Source organism: Heteronotia binoei, chromosome 8 (genome assembly GCF_032191835.1).
Source record: "Heteronotia binoei isolate CCM8104 ecotype False Entrance Well chromosome 8, APGP_CSIRO_Hbin_v1, whole genome shotgun sequence".
NCBI lineage: Eukaryota > Metazoa > Chordata > Lepidosauria > Squamata > Gekkonidae > Heteronotia > Heteronotia binoei.
The window spans coordinates 63376638-63400148 of record NC_083230.1 but is presented as its reverse complement, the minus strand read 5'-3'; the positions used below and the strand labels follow the sequence as shown (position 1 = coordinate 63400148).

General features: G+C 41.3%; 1 protein-coding gene across 1 annotated transcript in view; it reads right to left on the bottom strand.

Annotated features, from left to right (window-relative positions):
- The window catches only part of LRRIQ1 (leucine rich repeats and IQ motif containing 1), a 200674-nt gene that overhangs the window by 29000 nt on the left and 148163 nt on the right, over positions 1-23511 (bottom strand). The window contains exon 23 of the mRNA XM_060245148.1: positions 15091-15192. Within this exon, the coding sequence (XP_060101131.1) occupies positions 15091-15192 (102 nt within the window). The remainder of the gene's footprint in view (positions 1-15090; positions 15193-23511) is intronic.

Here is a 23511-nt window from a genome sequence, read left to right as displayed (position 1 = left end):
TCTAGCAATCAGCAGCAAGTTCATAATAAAAATTGCTTCTCCTGAATTAAGATTTGTTGGGAAGATGGCCAGTTATTCTGTTAACAGAAGAACAAAATACTTGAGCATCTAATTTCTAGCTAAGAAATAAATATAAATGCCAAGCAAATAAATATAATGTATAAATGTGCAGGCTTTAATTTGGTCAATTATTTAACAATATGACTTCTATGCAGTTTAACATTGACCTGTACGAATATGTCTTAAAAAGTAAAAGCATAAAAGGTCTGCTTCTGGAACATTAGTATTTTAACATATGACCATACTAAATAACAGTACAGTAAACCTTCAAAGCAGATCAAAACAGCCTTTTGATTTTATTTTACATATCAAAACCAGATAATTAAAAATGCTTGTAGTGATAGATGGGGAACACTGATTAGTACTAATTCGTTATTATGGTCATTTATTTAACTAGTGGTTAATATTTACAAGTCTTTTTCATTCACAAAATTGTACCAATATATGTATACTACATTTTGATAGATGTAATTATTTTCAAAAAGAACAGCACAGGCAGGTTACTGCAAGCTAGGCCTTTACAGATTTTTTTTTAAGTGGATTTTTATTTAGCAAAGAAGATGGCTCTGGTTAAGCCACCAGCTTGACACACTATCTCTACAAAAAGAATTAGAAACTGGAAAGGTAGTATTGCTGTGCTGGGAAGGGAAACTGAGTGCACTGTATTTGAAGAATTAACTAAAAAAAGATGGTTAATAAAATTAAATAATTTAATTCAAAGTGCTAGTTTGCAACTGCAACCATTAGGCAATAGTCTTACAATGGTAATCCTAAATGCTTGGGGCTCTTTAGCTTGGAGAAACATCAACTGGGGTGACATGATAGAGGTTTACAAGATTATGTATGGGATAGAGAAAGTAGAGAAAGAAGCACTTTTCTCCCTTTCTCACAATATGAGAACTCATGGGCACTCAATGACATTGCTGAGCAGTAGGGTTAGAACGGATAAAAGGAAATAGTTCTTCACCCAAAGGGTGATTAACACATGGAATTCACAGGAGGTGGTGGCAGCTACAAGCATAGCCAGCTTCAAGAGGGATTGGATAAACATATGGAACAGAAGTCCATCAGTGGCTATTAGCCACAGTGTATTGTTGGAACTCTCTGGGGCAAGTGATGCTCTGTATTCTTGATGCTTGGGAGAGAAAACAAGGTGAGGGCTTCTGGTGTCCTGGCCCCACTGATGGACCTCCTGATGGCACTTTTTTTTTTTTTTGCCACTGTGTGACACAGAGTGTTGAACTGGATGGCACATTGGCCTGATCCAACATAGCTTCTCTTATGTTCTTATGAAAAGGATTTTTTTGGTAGAAAAAGCCCAGCAGGAACTCATTTGCATGTTAGGCCACCCCCTCCCTAACATCACCATTGTTTCACATTGGGCTTTTTTTGGTAGAAAAGTCCAGCAGGAACTTATTTATTTATTATTACTTTACATTTATAGCCCGCCCTTTCTGCAAGCGGACTCAGGGTGGCTAACAATCATTTGCAAGTTAAGCCACACCTCCTGACACCAAGTCAGCCAGAACTGCATTCCTTTGTGTTCCTGCTAAAAAAAAAGCCCTGCTTATGAAGAATTACAATCTACAGAAGTTTTTTCTGTTAACACATTCAGTGGAATCAGGATTTTGCTTTTAAATGAGTACATTTATCTCTCATCTTTCAGCATTCATGTTGGAAGGAAAAGGCAGAGTTATTATTCAATAGTGTTCCTATTTTAATTATTTTAGATTAATGTACTGTGAAATATGGATCTATGGTATGAATAATCTTCTGTGAAACTCAAATGGTTAATAAAATGACCAAATAATGAATGCATAGGAGAAAGATTGGCTAAGTTAAAAAGGGCATAACTGATGAAAACTGCGTAAATTCTAACATTTTTACCAGTGAACTTTTCTGATTTATAGGAATAATTCACCTCCCACACAAAACATCAGCACTACTGCAGCCAAAGTCAGATAAATAAAGAAAGCAGCCATTCAGTTCATGTAGTTTGGATGAATTTCAGATCTTTGTATCACTGTGCCAACATTCAGATCTAACGCTTACGTTTTTAAAACTGCCATGAGGTTGCATTAAGAAAAATGGAAGGCAGGTATCACAGCAATCTTATTTGTGGTCTGCAAGTAAAGCACAGGACTTGGGATTTTTACTTATAAAGGTAAGTGGTTTACACTTTGATCATAATGATTTGCACCAGGATGAAAACTTCAAATACACAGTTTACATTAAGAAAAATACTTTTAAAAAGGAGTAAGAAAATCAAGCCTAGCAAACATTTCTTTTACCAGACTTTGCTTCCTAAGCAAACATTTCAGAGTCAGACTGGAAAATGTGGACCATAAGAACAAAGTTTTACACACACACACACACACATTACTACTTCAAACCAGAAAATGCTAATGCGTAGTTAGAGCAAAAACTATGACTATTTTATAGCAAAGAAAAAATAATGCAAACCAGTGGAATGTTTTACACTTTCAGAAGTCATTTCCATGTCTGAATAAACAAGAATAATACAATATGAACACTCAAGTGCTGAGGACATCTGTGACCTCTAATTTATTTTGCAATATCAAAGATCATGCATCTCTCCACAGAGATTTATTTAATCTTTTGCATTTCTACTTCATCTTTATAACCATTTGGGGATTCAAGGAGGTCATAGATATGTTTTCAAACAGCTCAGGAAAATGGCACATGGGGCAAAACTTAAATGACACCTCCACTGTGCCATAGTTCCAATTTGGACTGGTCTGCTGTACTTCTAAACACATGGTAAATGAATTTTTAAAACAATAATGGGAATTCTAGGATTTGGTTTCAGATCTTATAAATCATCCGATTCCCCATTTTTTAACCTCTCTGGAGCAAGCCATGTACTTGCAAATTGAAACTTGTTTATATGTGATCTGAAATGTGTATAATGGTGTTCTTGCCTGGCTCATTGGAGCCTCTACGACTGAGCTTGGGGACTTGGAAACAATGGACAGTAGGATCCAAATCCCTGCTCCCCTGCTCCAATCACAGGCCCCCTGCTGGTTTGAATGGTCCAATAGCATGCTTGCGTGGGAACCCTGAGTGTATATAAATATGCCCCATTGGCCCAGTTCTTCAGTCTTAGAGTGCAGCTCTATACTATACTGTACACAATAAAAGAGCTATGATCACTACTAAAGGGCGGAGAGGGCACGATAGAAGACTAAACTGAAATACATTGAAATGCCACCTCACCTCTTCCTTGCGTTGAACCCACTATATTAAAAAACTAGATTACCACAGATTTAGCTACCACCCTGCCAACGTAGAGTTTATCAGATTTGGCTGTGGCCCAAATGCACATCAAAATGAACTCCAAGTGTCCCCCCACATGCTTTTGCCCTGACAGCTTTCCTGACAGAGGAAGTCTTCATAGAAGATCCTGTCCTTCATTGTCAAAAGCAAAACTTCTACAACGTACAAAACCTGCACAAGCATAACAGATGAAGGTAAAGACTGACTGAAATATAACCATTTTATTAGGCAGAATATCTGTGAGAGAATGAGATGTGTAGAAGTGACAGTGATACTTTTGTGCTAAGAGGTTTATGTGCAACAACAGCAACAAAAAGTACTGAGTTCCTGGAGCTCTCAGAAGAGCTCTCTCCCTTTCCGATAGCTTTGATTCTTGATAGATACTTAATATAGCAACAGTCTTTGGAAACAATGAGAGAATGGAACCATCTGTAGTCCCTTGTACTACATTCTAAAAGCCATAATGCAGCATTACATAGGATGTCCCTGTAGTTATGGATTAAGAGCTCAAATGAGAGAATTACAAATAGGATTGCATATCCTTGAACAGATGCAAGACAATCATAATGTAAGATTGAAGATTTTTATGTTGTATATCCGAGTTACAAAAGAAGATTTTTATGTTGTATTTCAGAGTTCAAACACTGAGTGAATGACAAGGCACATTGGTAAAATGCTCTTCTGAACTGCTCAGATCTAGTGAGTGTCCAAGCTTTAAAGAGGACATCTGAATAAGCTGGACAATTTGAATAACACTAAAGAGGACAGTAAGAAGACTTATCTAGAAGGGGGCTCTAGGTGCAAAGGAGATTGGGTTTGGTGTCAATTGAGCTGCTTAGATAAATTTGAGATTAAGGGACTTGTATTCTCTGCAGTATTTGAGAAAAAAATTAAAATCTTAATGTCATCAATAAACGACACAGGAAACAGGCACTTAAGAAAAAGCTAATTGTTTCTGAATATTATATATTATTGTAAATGATATATTTTCATTTAAAAATGCGTACTAAAATATGTTTCAAAGAGTATACCAATCACAGAACACCGTGACAGCTCAAGTAAATTTTAGCATATAGAACCTAGACATCCAAGAAAGCCTGACAAAAATCTAAGAAAGCAGACCTGGCTAAGAGTCAGGAGTCATGCTTATTATATAGAAGTCCCAGGGGTATCTTTCAATCAGAGGTCACAATCGAGGCAACAGAAGCGGTGTCACGATATCAGAGAAAGGGCCAATTCAGACCTGCTCCCTGACAGACAGTGAGGTCAGAGCTTGCGGCAAATCATTGTATTACAAGGGAATATTCCCTGTACACTTTTAGAGCTGTCATCTGAACAAACAAGGCCAGGTCATCTGTAGGTTAAATCAGAAACCTTTGCTGACAATATAAACCACATATTCTTCTTTAATTCCTTAAGAATTTTCTTACCTATGAATTTTTATGAACATTCTTCATTGTAACTTTGATACAAGCTATTGACAGAAAGAACTGACTCTTAATGATACATGAATTCTATCCATTTTAGCAAGAAATCTTATTTACTATACAGCAAATGAATATTGGCCTATTAACCACCAACTGCTAAACAACTCAGAAAAATATACATCTACAGACTCCAAGGGATATCAAGGTAAAAGGACAATTGACACATCCCCCTTTATTTAGCAACAGGAGTTATTGATGGTTGATCTAAGCTAGCATAACCAACCCACCAACACAGAGAACCAGGAGAAAAGAAGAAGACTCCAGTAGCACCTTGAAGACTAACAAAATTTGTGGCAGGGTATGAGTTTTCGTGAATCACTACTCACTTCTTCAGATACCCATACTGATTTATCTAACAGAATCAGGGTTCAGCATACTGATTCTATTTCAAAAGCTGGGTGCACCCACATTTACAAAAGAAGGCTAGAAAGAGTGCATTTGTAGTTAGGGAAATAGTCAAGACTATCTCCGCTGGACAATGTCCACTGGACAATACATTCTCTAACAGATGGTTGACAGTGCTGATGACCACTGAGGGAGAGGAGAAATGGGAGTCTAGTTCCAGAGGTACCTCTGAATAAGAACGGATTTTGCTAGCCACATATACAGATTTATGAGGATATGCAGACAGTGGCCAAAAGTGTTCAGGTATCTTTATTTGGTGGGGAAAGAGTTTTAAGGATCACAGCCTTGGAGACTGGCCATGACGAGCAAGATGATTAAAGATTTCAAATATTAGTATTTTCAAATGAGAAGAATTAAACAGAGCAGCATACTTTAGACACAACACATGCTCCAGTGCTTATCACAAGAATGTTGAGAGGTTATGCTCCTGTAGAGTTCCATTATTAACTGCCATTTGTATCAATTTCTGTAATTTTTCATAAAAGTTTCTAAATCTCAAGTACTTACTTTCTATTTGTGCAGATTATCTGGAAAGTGTAAAAGATACATGGTTTTGTTCCTTGTATTTAATGGCACCACATTTTCAATATCTAGGTTTCAATTTTGCTGTCTTTTCACAGTGTTTTGTTTAAAGAAACATTTCACATCATCAAAAGGAGTTATAATATATGGCTGATCCACAACTTTATTAGCAAGCAAGAAGGAAAAAGACATAAACGTATGCTCAATATTAAAAATGGCATCACAAGGAAACAGTCTTTTTGGAATGCTGTAGATCTCTGACCTCATTAAGGGCAATTAATCCTTCATAATACCATAGTTCCCATCCATGGAATAGAACAGTCAGGAATTTTTAATAAATCTTTCTAGTCACCTACTTTATGAAAACAACAATGTGTCCTTGTAAGGGTCTTCTGTCTTCCAATCTATTCATCTAGAAGAATTTTAGTAATTTTTTAAATATCAGAAGAATTCCTGGTAGGATTTTCATTGCAGGACTATCCAATTTTCCTTTGGGGATATAAAACAATATCATTCCAATCTAGCAAAAGAGGTTCCACATGCTCAGAAAGATTATGCATGGTGGGAACCTTCCTTCAGCACCAATGAATTTTGGTGTTGTGGGCCATATGTGCATCACTTAACAGGTGGTTGACCTGGCTAGCTCTTATATTAGCAATCAACAGCTCTCATTCTCTCTGAACTAGATCTACCCCACCATTGCTTCACTGAACAGATTTACTGGCACTACTAATATTGGTAACACTGTTTCTTTTCGGTAATGGTGACAGACTTGCTTTTTGAAGCACTGCACAATGAAAAGCTCAGAAGCAGCACAAACCACATATATTCAATGTAACTGGTGTATTAGTCTCGGCGAGAAAGATGGAGTATAAATAAAGTAAATAAATAAGGCAATGCCTTGACTCATTGCTCTGTGTAGTTAATACATATTTGTGAAATTTATTTTCATCACTTACATCCTGCCAACTTGCAAACATTCAACTACAAACTGCAGGGCTTCAACACAATAACATACTTTTCTATAATTAATTCTGAACAACCACCAATTCCCAGTTCCATAAAGAAAATCAGTAAACCAGATTAAAAACTGTATTCCACCTATAAATATGTAATAAAAGAGTGGATAAAGTCTTATCTATTGCGACTGTAAGAATTCTAGGGTAATCATAAATATGTTATTTTTTCATGCATTGGGATGAATGTTTGAATATGTAGGTATATTCACCTTTCTAGGTAGAATCAGGCCTGAATTTACATGTTTTTTGAGGAGGGGCAAATTAAAAAATGATGCCCCTTATGGGCCATTCTATCTTATGGTCCCATAGAATGCAATGGAATCCATGCCCAATTTGGTGCCCCCCCCCCACTGTCAGCACCCGGGGCAAGCACCCCATGTTCTTTCCCTTTTGTTCTGAACAAGAACATTTCACTTAAGCTTTCTTGCTGAACACCCTCTCCTTCCTAATGTGTCCCTGCCACCTCCTCCCTTTGGCCAAACCTATTTGAATTTAAGTAGTTGCTAAAATTATCTGTCCTTTGCTCTCTAAGACCTGGGTCACAACCTTATTTAGGGGCAGGAAATAGTTATCAGGTCACCAACTGGTCAGATGAAAAGGATTTGAAATGCTTTAGCATGCAGGGGTTTATTCCTCCAAATTACTGCAGTATGCAGGATAAAAGATTTAGGTTTTTGCTCTGTGTTCATCTTCCCTTCCACCTATTAATATTATGGAGTATAGAAAAAAAAGACTATGCATAGAATCATGAAGAAATTGGGGGGGGGGGAGGGAGTAAATGAAATAGTCTGTATTGCCTGACAGACTAAAATTATTCTCAGTAACTGCTCTAAAAATTCACTCTTACTGACCTCAACAACAGCTCAGATGTTTATGGGAGAAGACAAATATATGGTTTAGTTTTTAAAAGCAAATTTCCACCTCCCCTATATAATGACTGCAGTTCTAAACATAATTATTAGTTCTCCTTGAGCTCAAAGGGAACTGCTTCTAAGGATTATGACTTAAGCTAGACTGGTATCAAGCATCGTGATGCGAAGTCACCCCAGAGTTGAAGATGACTGGTGCTTGCACAGGGGACTACCTTTCACCTTTTTAGACCGGTATCAACAACACAATCATAAACACGATTATACCTTTCTAAGTCAATTGTAGTCAACAGCCTTAGAAGTGTGTAACTCTACTTAGGATCGTACAGTTCTATTAGCACAATGGCATCTAGACCACATTGAACCATCAGTCTGCCAAGGCACAAAGAATTTCTGGCACAAAGAAATAAATCCCTTCATGGCACATGAAAGCTACTCACTGGGATTTTTCAGGATGGTGGAGAGAGTTGAAGTTAGGTCTGCTTAAACTCCAGGAACAGCACCCCAGTGAAAAGTTGATGTACTGAAGGAGTTAAACCATGTTCAGTCATGATTCTGGTGTGTTTACATGCTGTCCCTATTTTGTATGAACAAGGCAATGTGCATATTTTCCGGCTTCAATATGCACAGATGGTATTCTCAAAAATCTTGGTTTCTAGGTGCTGAAGTAAGAAAACATGCACACTGCCCAATGTACACAATGTGCTGACCCCATATATCAGGAGGTTCACACTCCTTACATCTTCCCTTACATGTGGACTGGCTCTCCAAAATCATAATGACTGAACAAGGCTCCTAAAGGGTTTAAGGATACAGAGTTGGAAAACTGTTATTATTTGGTCATTTTAGATTCTCTCTAGTTATTGCAAAAACCTTTCCTTCTATCATAATAACTACGCTGGGAAAAGGTACAGTGCTATCTGTAACATTACTATTAGCATATATTTTTGAAGTTGTCTCAAGGTGAAAAAGTCTGAGCACAGAGCTTTTAAACACCAAAATAAATAGATGATATAACATAGTTTAATGACATCTTCAAAATGTATTGTACTAACTGGACAACTAATGTGATGTCACTGAGGACTTTTAAGTAAGTTCTTTTGCTTGAACATAATACTGAGTCACAAGAAAGTAATTTGTTATTACTGCAAGTATTTCCTTAAAAAGTTTATGATTAAAGAGAATGATCCTTGAAAGCAAGTTCTACTGAGTGCCATATAACTATGCACAGGATTGCTGACCTCACTTTTGCTTGAATAAAAGAATGATGGTGAATGTATGTCAATATACCTGAATAATGCTTGCCTTCTTGATATGAACCTACCCATCCACTCTGGTCATCTCTGGAGGCCCTTCTTCAGATGCCCCCATCATCTGAGGCTAGATAGGTGGCAACACAAGAAAGGATCTTCTTTATTATGGCATAAAAACTGGAACTCCCTCCCCAGGGAGACTTGTCTAAATCTCTCTATCATTGTCAACAGGGATCATTTCATAGAAAAAGAGGTGCTGGAACTCATTAGCACAACTCCTTTGCATATGCCACACTCCTGACATCACTGGAAGGTGTACTAAATTATATCATCTCAGCATCTACCTTAAAATGCTTCTTAAATTATAACTTTTATAATAAAACCTTACTTGTATCATATTTTTACATTACTTTCTCCTATGTGGCCACAGTGGCATGGTGAAGATTTCCATGTCTACTTTATATGTTTTGGCTATTTCCCCATTTTTTGTGGGGGGAAATATTAGAAAGTTTGTCAGATTTTAGAGTTCAGCAAAATTCTCCCAGGGGGTTTGAACAATGGAGCCCAAAAGCAAGCATTTGGTGGGTGGGGCATAATAAAGAGCATAATAAAATTTAGAGGTTCCAGAGCTCCACTCCTGTGAGCTGCTGCCCCAAATGAGGCCTGATTGTCAATTAAAAAAATATATAACTCAACTGATTCAACTTATCTTCTGAACCCTCCCATTCATGATGCTTCTACTACTGGAGACAACTTTAACTAGTGTCTTTCAAGCATCTGAACATCTATCTCCACATTATAAATTAATAGGCATTAGTAGTGCTCTCCAAGTCAAGTGTTGGACCACATAACGGAAAAGAGGACAACTTAAGAATTCAGTGGAACTTTCTTCTTGTGAGCTAACATGGATAGGATCAGGGCCTAACTCTTCTCAATTTTTTTTAACCAGATGTAACTTTCAGTAGCTCTCATGCTGCCAAATAACAAGAAAGAGACAGGTAAGGTATTTTTCTTCTGCAATTGAATTTGATAGTGGAATATTACGAAACTGACAAGCAAAATTTATCAGTTCATCTACCAATTACAGGAGTTGCATAGTATCTCTACATATGTCTACTCTTTTAGGGGAAAAAATGACCTAAACTTTGTTGCAAGTGGAAAGGTCCTAGAAAGAGAGTATGCCACATACTAGGGTTCACCAACAGCAATAATGTAATAAAAGCATAAGGCATATATTTAGAGTCGTAGCTTAGATGGCTTTGACTTTACCTAACACCACCAATGCTTCATGAAGGTGTTTCATTTGCTGACTTTTAACTCAGTGTTTCAGCAACAAGACCATTTTATAAGTTTTTTTTAAAGCAGAAACAAAACTATATTTACTATTAATGGGCAGGAGATTAGAAAATTAGTGGCAAATTTTATTTTTAAAAATTAAAACAATAGGAAGAGCAGACAATTTCAGCTATGAAACTGAAGCTCCAGCGTGTGCACTATAAAGCCCCTGCAGTCTTTTACAAATTTTTCAGAGCACTGCTGTTGTGAACTGGGTTTGCACTCTGCCAGCAAAGCAGCTCTGACCCATGCAGAGCCCTCCTTCAGATCAACACTGCCTCAGGCTTTGCTGTGTTCTCCAAGAAGTCTTACATTTCAGGCATCAAGTTGAATTTCTTCTGGAGATGATTAACCCAAACCCATGACAGATTTTTTCCAAGATATCCAACTCCTTATGTTTATTTTATCCTGGCTCTTTCTGGATGTACTGGACACAAGTAACCTACTCATTTTACATGTTAAAGGGCTGGTGGAGAGCCATTAATTCCTTAAAATGAGAAAATATTTCAATGTGCAGAGCTTTGTTGTGTGAGCTCACACTAGATAATAAGAAACAAAACTATAGGACTATGATTCTTGAGGGGTGGGGGTGAGAAAGTTCCCTTCTGTCTTGGAAGGACTTTTTTTTTACACATTTCATCACATCTTATGAAAGATAAAGAATTTGTAAGAATGTATAACATATTCTGATTAATCAATATGATGCTACAAGGGCCAGTTGAATGTAATTGAGTACACATATTTGGAAACAAATAATTTTTTTTGGCAGTGTCCAGTAGCTAATTCTTGATAATATATTTTTGCAAACCATCTGTAAATAAAATTAGATTTTTGAAGAGTCATAAACAAGATGAGCTTAATAGGAAATTGAGAATTTGATAGTTCAGGAAATCTATTTAAAGTCAATATCAGTTGAGTAGCCATAATATCTTTATTGGTCTTTTGAAGTGATATAAACAACTCAATATGGCTTAATTTCAAATTATCCATAACGCAGAAAAAGTGCAAAGAGTAATGGCCTAAATCCTTTCAAACCATACAGAAGTATACACAATAGTCAGAAGGCTTACAAAGTCCTTTGTGCATTCTTTTCTTCTAATTTTAAAAAACCAAGGAACTGAAATATTAACTAGCTCACAAAAAATTAGTGTTCTACATCTAAAAGATGCCAACATTTCCCCCAGTAAGTGTTAACAGTTTGGCTCCATTGAATTCCCAAGGGTAGAAGACCACTCATGGCATTTACACATGGCTTAACTACTGCAGTGCCCAGCTTGCTGGAGATAAAGTGAGGATGACTGGGGAAGGAAAAAGTCTGCCAAGAAAACGTCATGATGTGATGTCACCCCATGGGTCGATAACAACTTGGTGCTTGCACAGGGACTACCTTTACCTTAACTACTGTAATCCAGAAACCTCAAACTTCCTACCAACCACAAAGCCTAATACCGAAGAGATTCAGTCACTTCTGTTCCTGAAGAGGGCTCTGGGATCTATCACCCACTGTGTTGTAGCTCAGAATGCTGGGTTCTATCATCAAAGCATGAGTTTTAATCCCTGGATTCCCTGATATACCGAAGTTAATATCACATTGTGTGGGTGACATACACAACCTGTCTCCTCCTTTCAGTATTAGGCAACTATTTTGGAAATATGGACCCTAGGTTGTGCTTTTCTTTTAGGACCTAGAATTTTATCTATCATCAAAGGATGACCTCCCAAGGAGAAAAGAAATGCAATGGTGCTACAAGTGTTCCTCCACAGAGAATATATACCAAAAAAAGTTTGGCAAAAGGAGACATTGCCTGGGTTGGCCGCTAGAATAATTAAAACATCAATGCTGACTTTTAAAAAATGCCAACTGAAATGATGGGTACCAGGAATATCACTGCATTTCCTAAAGTGACCTGAGGAGGCTAAATATTCACAGGAAAAAAACTTTGCCTAATGTAATTTGACTGCCAAATTAACCAGGCTATTTGTTATAATTTTATGCCACCTTTATTCCAAGGACCCCAAAGCAGAACACATGAGCCCTCTACCACATTTTGTTCTCATGTTCAAGCCTCAGATTCAGTGGGAGCTCACAGGAACACAGCTCCTGAACCTTTCTGAGAGTTCCACCTCCTCCTTCTGAGAGTACCACCTCCTTGTTCATTGAATAGTATGTGCAGCTGCATAACAATCCCTGGATGAGCTCCACCACCTATTTTTTTACAAAATGACCTCTGCTCATGTTATTCATTTTTCTGAACTGACAGATAATGTCTGATCTAACATCACAAAGTGATTGTTGTCTAAGCAGAGATCTGAACTCAGGGCTTCCCTGGCTCTAATCCAGCATCCATCGTGGCTCACAGTTTATACTGTATTTTCAAAATGTGATACATGAAAAAATTACAAAGTGCATTCAAGTCAATGCAGGCAGACGTTTGCAAAGTGCCTAACAGAAGCCTGTTCATGATATCCATATAAACCAAGGAGTGGTTCAGTTATAATGATTACTGTGGATTCTGCACTAACTTGCATGCAGTTGAAGTGTCAAATACAGTAGCTAAAGCACTGATGAACTGAGATTACTGAGGCTTCTGTTCTGTATGTTCTTTGGGGGGAAACACACAATTTCTATAATTAACTTGAATTAATATGGGCATCACTTTGCACCACATCCCATTGGATAGTTTAGGTAGTTTACTGTACATACTGAAACATCTTCTTCTAACTCAGTGTGAGATCAAGATGGTGGAAATAAAACCTGACCCATTAGTCCACTTAACATAGCAGCCAACCATTCCAACAAATTTGGTGGGTATTTAATACTCACCGACACCAATGTTCCCATTGTGTATATAATGCATACATACAATTTAAATACTATCTAGTTGAAAAGTAGTATCCTTTCTATACAGCACTTAATAACTATTCAAAAATAATATAATGATAAAGCACTTGATCATTAAAGATGCCAAGATACCTGTAAATTTTGATACAACCAAACTGCATGAAAATATAAAATACCATTTCCAACACAAAAAAAGAAGAAAAGAAAATATAAAATACCAAACACAACTATAATATAAGATTAATTTCTTCTTTCAAGAAGTATCTATCACTGGTCTGCTATAGCCTGTACCATGCATCATTTTGACAATAGTTTTCTTCTTCTAAAAAAAAATAAGCTATTTGACCTAAAATACAACTCTTCAACAGTAATAAGAGAAATAAGTGAATGTCTTATGGTAAAAGCTGAAATATGTTTTCCAAGACAATTATGGGAATGCAGCCTGATCTTTAAAAGCATGGAAGAAAAATGCACTTCACTTTTACCCTACTTGCTTACTACAAACAGCTGCTTATGTTGGACCAAACCTCCTAACAATGTGCCAAAAATGGTAATGGCAAGAATTTATACCAGAGAAAAAGATTTTAAATACATTCTTCAGAACAACAGTATTGTACTGACGTTGATGCACTGATTTCCATGTTAAACTCTCTGCATGCACTTAAGGACCAGGTGGAAAGATGGGGGTCTCTTATGCTTTTGTTACAAAATGCAGCAAAACCATTTGCACTTATACTACAGTAGTAGTTATAGCTATACTACAATCTTGTTTTTCTGAGAAGTCCACAGAAAACAGTCTATATACATTATTAATGGCCACAAGAACAGCTCTAATGTGGCCCCAATCCAAAAGAAAGAAACCAGGGAAGCAAATACCATTTTATAGAAACAAAGGCAATTAAGTCATTATATCCTGATATTTAACATGACAACCATCTACAGAGTCTGAAAATTCATAGGTGCTAATAATACCCCCCTCACACACACACAATTTGTACTAAGAATGAAGAACAAGGCTTTTATAGTTTATCTTTTGAAAGCTTCTTCGAATGGAAAGCAGCTTTTTGCATACAATATGCAATTTGTGCAATATGAATATATATGACAGACTGTATTCTCCTATAAAACTGTGCATATTTAAGATTAAAAGAGGGGCTTGACTGGATGTTAACTCAAAATACTTGTCTGGCATTACTGACCTCAATAAAGGCTAATTTTAACTCCATTTAATTGTGTTGACTTTTTACTAATATTTATAATTTTATTTCCTCCTCATTATAGCTATTACTAGAATATTTAAACACCCCCCCCCCAAATATGAAATATAAACATTGTGTGGGATTGATTTTAACCAAACAAGTTAGTCACATATGCCAACCGATATCAAATGCCTTGTATATATGGCTACCAGATACAGTTTGTACTTACTGTGTAGCATGCTTTGTTTCTTTTTATACTATATTATTCATTTAAACACTGATAACACTTTAGCAATCAATAGCAAGGAATAGTACAGAAATACACTACATATTTAGATCTCTTATTATTTACGGTTTTTCATTACTGTGATATGCTCCAGTTTAACAAAACTAAAAAGAAAGAAAGAAAATGTTTTAATTGTTTCTCTTCCTAGGGCATCCCCTTTAAAATCAGCAACTCTTTTAACAAATAACAAATGTGTGTTGATGTTAAAATCCTTCCATTTCCAACTTTAAGGAAATAAAAAGGAAATATTTTTTGAATTGAGTTATCCATTTCTCAGAGACATTAATTTGGTGGACTCTGAGAGGCAGTGAAGCTTACTTTTTGCACCTGAACACTAAATATATTGGGGGGGGGCAGGGAGAGAGACTCACAGATGTCAATAGAATTGGATTATTGCACTGAAGTTCTTTCACTGCCAATGCAAATCTTTCACCTGATCCATACCTCTGTATGATTTTCATAATTTTGGAAAATCTCAGCACAAAGATCAATGCACTGTGCAATTTTTACACATACCTTCAAAGTAACTCATTTTTCCTGCTTGTGCCTTCTTTGGTGGTTTCACAGGGGGATGTTTATTTTCATTGTTTTTGAACAACGCCAGGCGCACAGCTGGGTCTAGACGACAAGAACAAGTTAAAATCAAAAGGTCAGATCTTGCTCATTCATTCCTTAAAAGAAGTATTTGCCTTTTAGCCATTTATTAAAAGAAACAGAATATCTTCTGTAGGTTTTACATTAGCAAGGAAAAATATACTATTTCTAACATGAAAGAGTTAAAATTATAAAAAAAGAAAGCACTTTGATTTAAATGACACATTTAAAGCCTTATACTGTGGGCCACTAATCAATGTCAAGGAAAATGACAATTAAAATCTGTGTATTTAAACAACATTTGAATCTTCTAGTTTGAAAATGAATTTCCTACCGACAAAAAAAAAACAGAAATGGGATGCAAAATCTCTAAGTGAACCAATCTATTGAACAGTTTGAGGCTGTTTAACAAATGTCTGTCTCAGAATGAAAACTACAGGTCTTTCCTTCAATTCATCTACAAAAACCTTTTAGAATAATATACATAATACACAGCAGTTATCAGCCAAATGTAGCAATGGAAATTTGCCCATTAAAGCACTTTTCGGTACCTGATTACTATTCTGCATTCTCCTTTCAAATACAGGAAAATGTTATAGAACCAACTTGTCACCCAGACTCTAGAGCCTAGTGTGAATGTGTATTGTGTACAGAGAGTACAATCAGATGACTGTAGATTTTCTGAGAGGAGGACATACTAATTCCATTTCCCTGCCTCCCATAGCTTACTGCTTCCTAATGAACAATCAGCATCAAATACTTATGCAGAAGTGGGGATCCTTTTTGCACAAAGTAGCATGTAGGTAGCTTGCTGCTATTTCATCAGGACCCTAGGATAAAGCCCACAGTGGATGTTCATTTAAACATATTAAACATATTCTCTCTTCCTCAATCATGTGAGTCTTTCCCAACAGATCAGAACTTGCAGGAAGCTTTGTTGAAACAGTATTTTCATATCTATGTACTATGCCTTCAGTTTTATGTGGTTCACAGAAGGGTTTTGGATTTTGTGCGTTGAATCAGCTACCCACCCTGGATGGTGCACCACTTGCACTAGCCCAGAAGGTGCAGAGACCTGGGGGTGATGTCTCACTTTCTATGGAGGCCCAGGTCACAGAACATTGCCAGGACTGCCTTCTTCTATCTTCAGCAGATCAGGCAATTAGCCCCCTATCTCTTTTCCCAGGACTTGGTTACAGTGACCCATGCAATGGTCACTTCCAGGCTTGATTATTGTAACTTGCTTTATGCAGGCTTGCCCTTTAGACTGATCCAGAAACTTCAGGTGGAACAGAATGTGGCAGCACACCTGCTGATAGAATCGCCTGTGCGGGCATGCATTCAGCTGGTATTGTGCCACTTACATTGACTACCAATTGAGTATTGGATCTGCTTAAATATGCTGGTATTAACTTTTAAAGCCTTGCATGGACTGGGACCGACATATCTGAAGGACTGCCTCTGCCCATATAAGCCCCAAAGAGCCCTGCATTTTCTAGATCAACACATACTGGTTATCCCCAGACCAAAGGATGTCCACCTTGTCTTAATCAGGGCTTTCTTTGCCAAGGCTTTCTCTGCTTCTTTTCTATAATTGCTGCTACCTCTGAATTTTGTTTTAATGATCTATTGCAATTTATTGTAATGAGTCTTTGACTCTCTTTTGTTGTAATCCACCTTCAGCTCATTTGGGGAGGGTGGAATAAAAATCAGAAAAACAAACAAATAAATATGGTGTTAGTGGAAGTGCTAGCAAGCTGCGACCGACTTATGGTGACCCCAGAAGGTTTTCAAGGCAAGAGATGTTCAGAGGTGGTTTGCCATTGCATGCCTCTCTGTAACAGCTCTGGGCTTCCCAGGTGGTCTCTCATCCAAAAACTAACCAGGGCCACCTCTGCTTGACCTCCGAGATCTAATGAGACCAGGCTGGCCTGGGTCATCCAGGCCAGGGCAATGTTGAATATAGGAAAGATTTAATTCTCAACATGGCCTAATATATAGATACTTAAAATCCAGAGACTGGAGCTATGGATAGACAGATCTTTCCATAGAGTTGAAAAACGACCATAGTTTGCATAAAAATCTGAAATCTAAAAAATGGGTTAAACCCCCCCCCCCATAACAGAAGCTTTAAGAAACAAATGGTCTTTTAGTGGCTATGGCTGGTTGCTAGGCAACTACAACAGTATTGTCAGTAATCAAGCCTTTGTTTGTTTATTTATTTATCAGATTTATATCCTGCCCTCCCCTGACGGGCTCAGGGTGGCTAACAAAAAAAAAAACATTAACAATTAACAAACATAGGATATTAAAAAGTAAAATATATAATAAAACATTTCCATACATATCAACAATCAATCCATTCATTAAAAGTCCAAGATGGCAGGTTTCTGATTTCCATTATATTAATTCAGTGAGATTGTTGGTGCTGTAAGGTAATAGCCACCTCCCCCTAACTGTTGAAGGTGAGTTTGAATAATTTGTTCTTACAGACCCTGTGGAACTGTGGCAGGTCCCGCAGGGCCCTTATGTTTTTGGGGAGGGCATTCCACAAAGTGGGGGCTGGTACCGAGAACGCTCTGTTTCTGGTGGAGGATAAATGAGCTTCAATTGAGAGCCAGTTTGGTGTAGTGGGTTAAGTGTGAGGACTCTTATCTGGGAGAACTGGGTTTAATTTCCCACTCCTCCACTTGCACCTGCTGCAAAGGCCTTAGAATCATAGAATCATAGTGTTGGAAGGGACCTACAGGGTTATCTAGTCCAACCCCCTGCACAATGCAGGAAACTCACAAAAGCTCCCCCTAAATTCACAGGATCTTCATTGCTGTCAGATGGCCTTCTAGCCTCTGTTTAAAAACCTCCAAGGAAGCCCAGCACCTCCCGTGGAAGCCTGTTCCACTGAGGAATCACTCTAACTGTCAAGAAGTTCTTCCTAATGTTGAGCCGGAAACTCTTTTGATTTAATTTCAACCCATTGGTTCTGGTCCTATCTTTGGGGGTGGAACCAGGAGACAGGAATTGTGTTATTTCCTGTGGTGTCACTTCCAGGTCAAGGGCCAAGTGATGCCACTAGCTGTAGTTTCTGGGTTCATGACAAAGGCATGTAGAGGGCATTACAGTAGTCTAATCTTGAGGTGACCATTACATGGATCACAGTTGCCAGGTCGCTACGGTCAAGGAAAGGAAGGACAGGTTTCTTACCTGTAACTGGTGATCTTCGAGTGGTCATCTGTGCAATCACACATATGGGTAATCCGCAGGATTGGCCCCGACCTCGGAGAGTTCAAAGCAATCTTGATCGTAGATCTGGCGCGCCTCCCACTTGTCCTGGGAGGAGGCAGCTACTGCGCATGCCTGGACAAGGGGGAGGTGCTTAGCCACTCAGTTTCTTCCCGCCGCCGGATAGGTGGAAATAACTGTGCTAACTAGCTTCCAGCAGCGGGGAAGGCTGGGTGGGTCTGTGTGATTGCACAGATGACCACTCGAAGATCACCAGTTACAGGTAAGAAACCTGTCCATCTTCTTCGTGGTCTCTGTGCATTCACACATATGGGTGATTAGCGAGCCATTTCTTCGGAGGTGGGTGCTGGATCTGTAAGAATATGTAAAGTTAGAGCGTAACGTAATGATAGTGGTACTCACAGTGGTTAGTCGAAGATCGACCGTAGCACCGCTTGTCCGAAGGAGGCATCTCGCCGGGCACGAACGTCGAGAGCGTAGTGCGAGGCGAAGGTAGATGTGGAGGACCAGACGGCTGCGGCGCAGATGTCCTCTATAGGGATGCCTTTCATGAAGGCGGACGAGGTAGCCACGGCTCTGGTTGAGTGGGCTCGTATATGTTGAGGGATGGGTTGTTTTGCCAGCTGGTAGCAGAGTTCGATGGCAGCAACAATCCATTTGGAGAGTCTCTGAGTAGATATTCTGCTGCCCTTATCATGGGTAGCGTAGGTGACAAAAAGTCTAGGGTCTTTACGGATTTGGCGGGTTCTGTCTATGTAGAAGGCTAGGGCTCTCCGTGCATCCAGGTTGTGGAGCGCCCTTTGTCCCGCGTCCGCGGGGTGCTGGAAGAAGGCTGGTATAGTGGACTGTCTTCCTAGATGAAAAGGAGAGACGACCTTGGGTAGAAAGGTCGGGTCAGGTCGGAGGATCACCGTACTGTTATGAAATATCGTATACGGTGGGTCTGCTCTGAATGCGCAGATGTCACTGGCCCTCTTACCTGTGGTGAGGGCCGTAAGTAATGCCGTCTTCCATGACAGCAGGTGTAGTGGGATGGAAGCCATGGGCTCGAAGGGCGGTTTCATGAGTTGGCTCAGGACTAGAGACAGACTCCAGGTGGGTAGAACTTGTTTGATTGGTGGGTGTAGGCGAATGATGCCCTTGAGGAAAGCTCTGGTCGCATGGTGAGAGAATACCGTTGTGCCATCGATGCGGGGGTGGAAGGCAGAGATGGCTGCCAGGTGTACCTTCAGGGAAGAATACGACAGACCCGCTCTAGAGAGCGTTAAGGTGTAAGTTAGTACCTGAGGTATAGTGGCATAGTTGGGGTCGAAGTTGTGCTGTGAGGCATAGTGTGAGAAGCGTTTCCACTTCAGTAGATAGGATTTCCTAGTAGATGGTTTTCTGGAGTTCACTAGGACCTGACGGACCTCCGGGGGGAAGTCTAGAAACTGATTCTCCAGGCTGTTAATTTGAGCGATGCCGGGTTGTGGTGAAGGACCCTGCCGTCCTGTTGAGAGAGGAGATCCCGTGTTTGAGGGAGTTGGATGAAGGTGTTGTTGGACAGGAGCAGCAAGGTCGTAAACCAGGGTTGGCGGGGCCACCATGGAGTTATGAGGATGCAGTTTGTGTGGTCTACCTGAATCTTCTGTAGAACTCTGGTGATAAGTGGAATGGGGGGGAAGAGGTAGTGGAGTGTTCCGTTCCAAGTTTGTAGGAAGGCATCCCCCCTGGAGAGGTGGGATGGAGGACCTCTCGTGTAGAAGCGGGTGCATTGGGCATTTGACGGTGAAGCAAATACATCTATCTTCGGTTGTCCGAAGATGCTGAAGATCTGTCGGATGTATCGGCTGTTGATGGACCACTCGTGGTTGTTGGTAGAGTGGCGACTCAGGGCGTCTGCCTGGGTGTTCTCGACCCCTGGTAGGTGTACGGCCGTGAGGAAGATGCCCTGGCTTATGCTCCAATGCCACAGTGCCAGGGCTCTCTTGCAGAGTCTGACGGAGGCGGTGCCGCCCTGCCTGTTGATGTAAAAGACTGTGGCGATGTTGTCGGAGGTGATCTGGACGTGCTGGTTCCTTAGCGATGGGAGGAAGGACCGCAAAGCCTTGTGCACTGCGATGAGCTCCAGGCAATTTATGTGGAGAGAGCGTTCGTGGTCTGTCCACTGGCCCTGCACCGTGAGGTCTTCCAAGTGGGCTCCCCATCCCCACTTGGAGGCATCTGTGGTTACAATCACCGAGGGCGGTGTCTGCTTGAATGGCATGCCCTTGTAGAGGTGACGTTCCTTGGTCCACCATTTGAGGGATGGCACAATGTGTAGTGGAAGGGTGAGTAGTGTGGATTGATGTTGTGTGTGGGGGCGAAAAGTCCTTACGAACCACATTTGGAGGGGACGCATGTGCAGCTTCGCAAACCGCAGAACTGCTGTGGTTGCTGCCATGAGGCCTAGCATTCTCTGGAAAGTGAGCGCTGTTTGGGAGCGCTGGGCGATGATAGTGTTGGCCAGTGACAGTATGGCGAGTGCCCTGTCCTGAGGTAGAAAAGCCGTTTGCGAGAGCGTGGAGATGTCTGCTCCTATGAATTGAATCCTCTGGGTAGGGACTAGTTTGGATTTTGAGAGGTTGACTAGGAGGCCTAAGGTGGCCAGGGTGGAGAGAGTGGTCGAGACGTCCAGTTGTAGTTGCTCCCTGGAATGGGCGACGATCAGCCAGTCGTCTATGTAAGGGAAGATTGATATCTGTTGTTGGCGTAATGTGGCTGCTACTACTGCCATGCACTTGGTGAAGACACTTGGTGCTGTGGAGAGGCCGAAGGGAAGGGAGCAGAACTGGAAGTGCTGCTTCCCTATGGCGAACCTGAGGAATCTTCTGTGATGATGATTGATTGTAATGTGGAAGTAGGCATCCTGGAGGTCTATGGACGCCATCCATGCTCGTTCTGGGATGAGCGGGAGGATTGCCTGAAGCGTGACCATACGGAATTTCTTGTAGGTTATGTGTAGGTTGAGTTTGCGGAGGTCGAGAATGGGTCGGAGTCCTCCGTCCTTTTTTGGCACCAGGAAGTATCGGGAGTAGAAGCCGGTGCGATGGTATTGGGGTGGGACTGGTTCTATCGCGCCCTTGTCCAGCAGAGACGCGATTTCTGTCTGCAGGGGTGCGGACGGGGGTGTGGTGAGGAATCGGTGGTGCCTTGGAGTGGAGGTAAACTCTATTAGGTAGCCTCTTTGAATGATGGCGAGGACCCAGGCGTCTGATGTTATGGTCCTCCAGGCAGTGTAGAATGGTTGTAGTCGTGTTGATCGGTTTGGCTGATGGAGGGAGACTGGACGGCTCGGGGGAGGGAGGTCAGAGAGACGGTTTGGATGTGGTTGAAGGTTTCTTGGTTGTTTGGCGTCTGTTTTGAAAGGAAGGTTTGGACTGCGGTGGTTTGCGCTTCCATGATTCCTGTTGCCGTGGGGATCTGGTCCCTTTGTATTGGCTGGACCTCCAGTTCCTTTGCCGATTGGATTGGGTCAGAGGTTGGGAGACTCCCAGTCGTTTCGCCCTTTTCCTGCCATCGTCTACTGATGTGAGGATGTCATCTGTAGATGAGCTAAACAGGCCAAGGCCATCAAAGGGCAAATCTTCAACCTTATATTTGATGTCTGGTTGGAGGGAGGAAGACCTGAGCCACGCGTGTCTGCGGAGTGCTATGGCTGAGGCCAAGGTTCTGGAGGAACACTGTGCAGCGTGACGGGCAGTGTTGATTTGCTGTTTGCTCACTCTGGCCATCTCTTGCAGGGTAGTGGTGGCTGACTTTTGGGATGCCTCGGGCAGGGATGGTACCAATGCGGCGAGGGAAGTGGTCAGGTTGTGGGTGTATGCGGAAAAGCATGCCATGTAGTTGAGGATTTTGGTTGTGGCTGTAGTGAGGGCGTAAATCTTTCTCCCAATCGTGTCGAGTTTTTTGCCCTCCCGTTCTGGTGGTACCGGGTGTCTAGTCTGCTTCGACTTCGAAGACGAATGCACAATGATCGAGCTCGGAGCCGGGTGGGTGAACAGGAACTTGGAATCAGGTGCGTGTATCTTGTACAGAGCTTCAACCCTCTTGGATGTTGGCGGTACTGATGCCGGTTTGTCCCATGCTTCTTTGAGTGTTTCTAGGAGGACGGGGAGCATGGGAAGAGAGGAGCTGGATGGAAGATCCGCATGCACTAGATCAAATACGACGTCCGAGACTCTGGGAGCGTCCGTATTGAGTTTCAGATTTAGCGAGCTTGCCATGTTTGCTACGAGGTCGAGGTAGGATCTCGGGCCCTCAGACGGTGATAGGTCTGCTGGCTTGGCTATGTCGGAGTCTGGGGATTGTAGGTCCGAACCCGAAGAGTGGTCGGAGTCGGAGAGTTCCTCCTCGGATCCGTCGTCGGTTCCTTGGTGCAGGTCGGGCTGAGGTGTTGTCTTGGGAGCCGCGTGTAAGGATCCCAGTGGCGATGGGAGTTTCGGTTCGGCGCCGAGACTCGTAGGGTCGTCATGGTGGTGAAGCGGTTCGACCGATGCAGTTTGGAGTCTGTGTGTGTGATCTCGGTAGCGAGGAGACTCTTGGTAGCTGTGGTAATGGCGATCGTAGGAGGGTGATCGTCGGTGTCGTCTTCGGTTCCGTGGGGATGGAGACCTGGATCTCGATGGAGAGTAATAGTAGTGTCTCCCCCTGCGGTGGCTGCGGGAGCGTCGGCGGCTGCGGGACCTGGTGCGGCGGCGACTGCGGGACCTGGTGCGGCGGCGACTGTGGGACCTGGTGTGTCGTCGACTGCGGGACCTGGTGCGTCTGCGACTGCGAGATCGTGGTCTAGTCGGGAGAGCTCTCGGGGTCGAGGGTTCTCTGATGAGCGCGTGGGCGTCTATTGGCTGTGCGAGATCTATGAATTTAGTGGGGTCGAGAGGCCGGATCCTAACGGATGCGGTAGAGTGCGTATCCAGCAGCTGGTCTGGTGGGGAATTCGGAATGGACGGCGACTTCGATGAGATGCGGATGATTTCCAACGGAGTGATTGACGGTGTTGCCGTCGACTTCGACGTCGGGGTCTTCGGCATCGATCCGGAGGCAGTGGCGCTCGGGTTCGGTGCCTTCGGTTTGGTGGTCGGG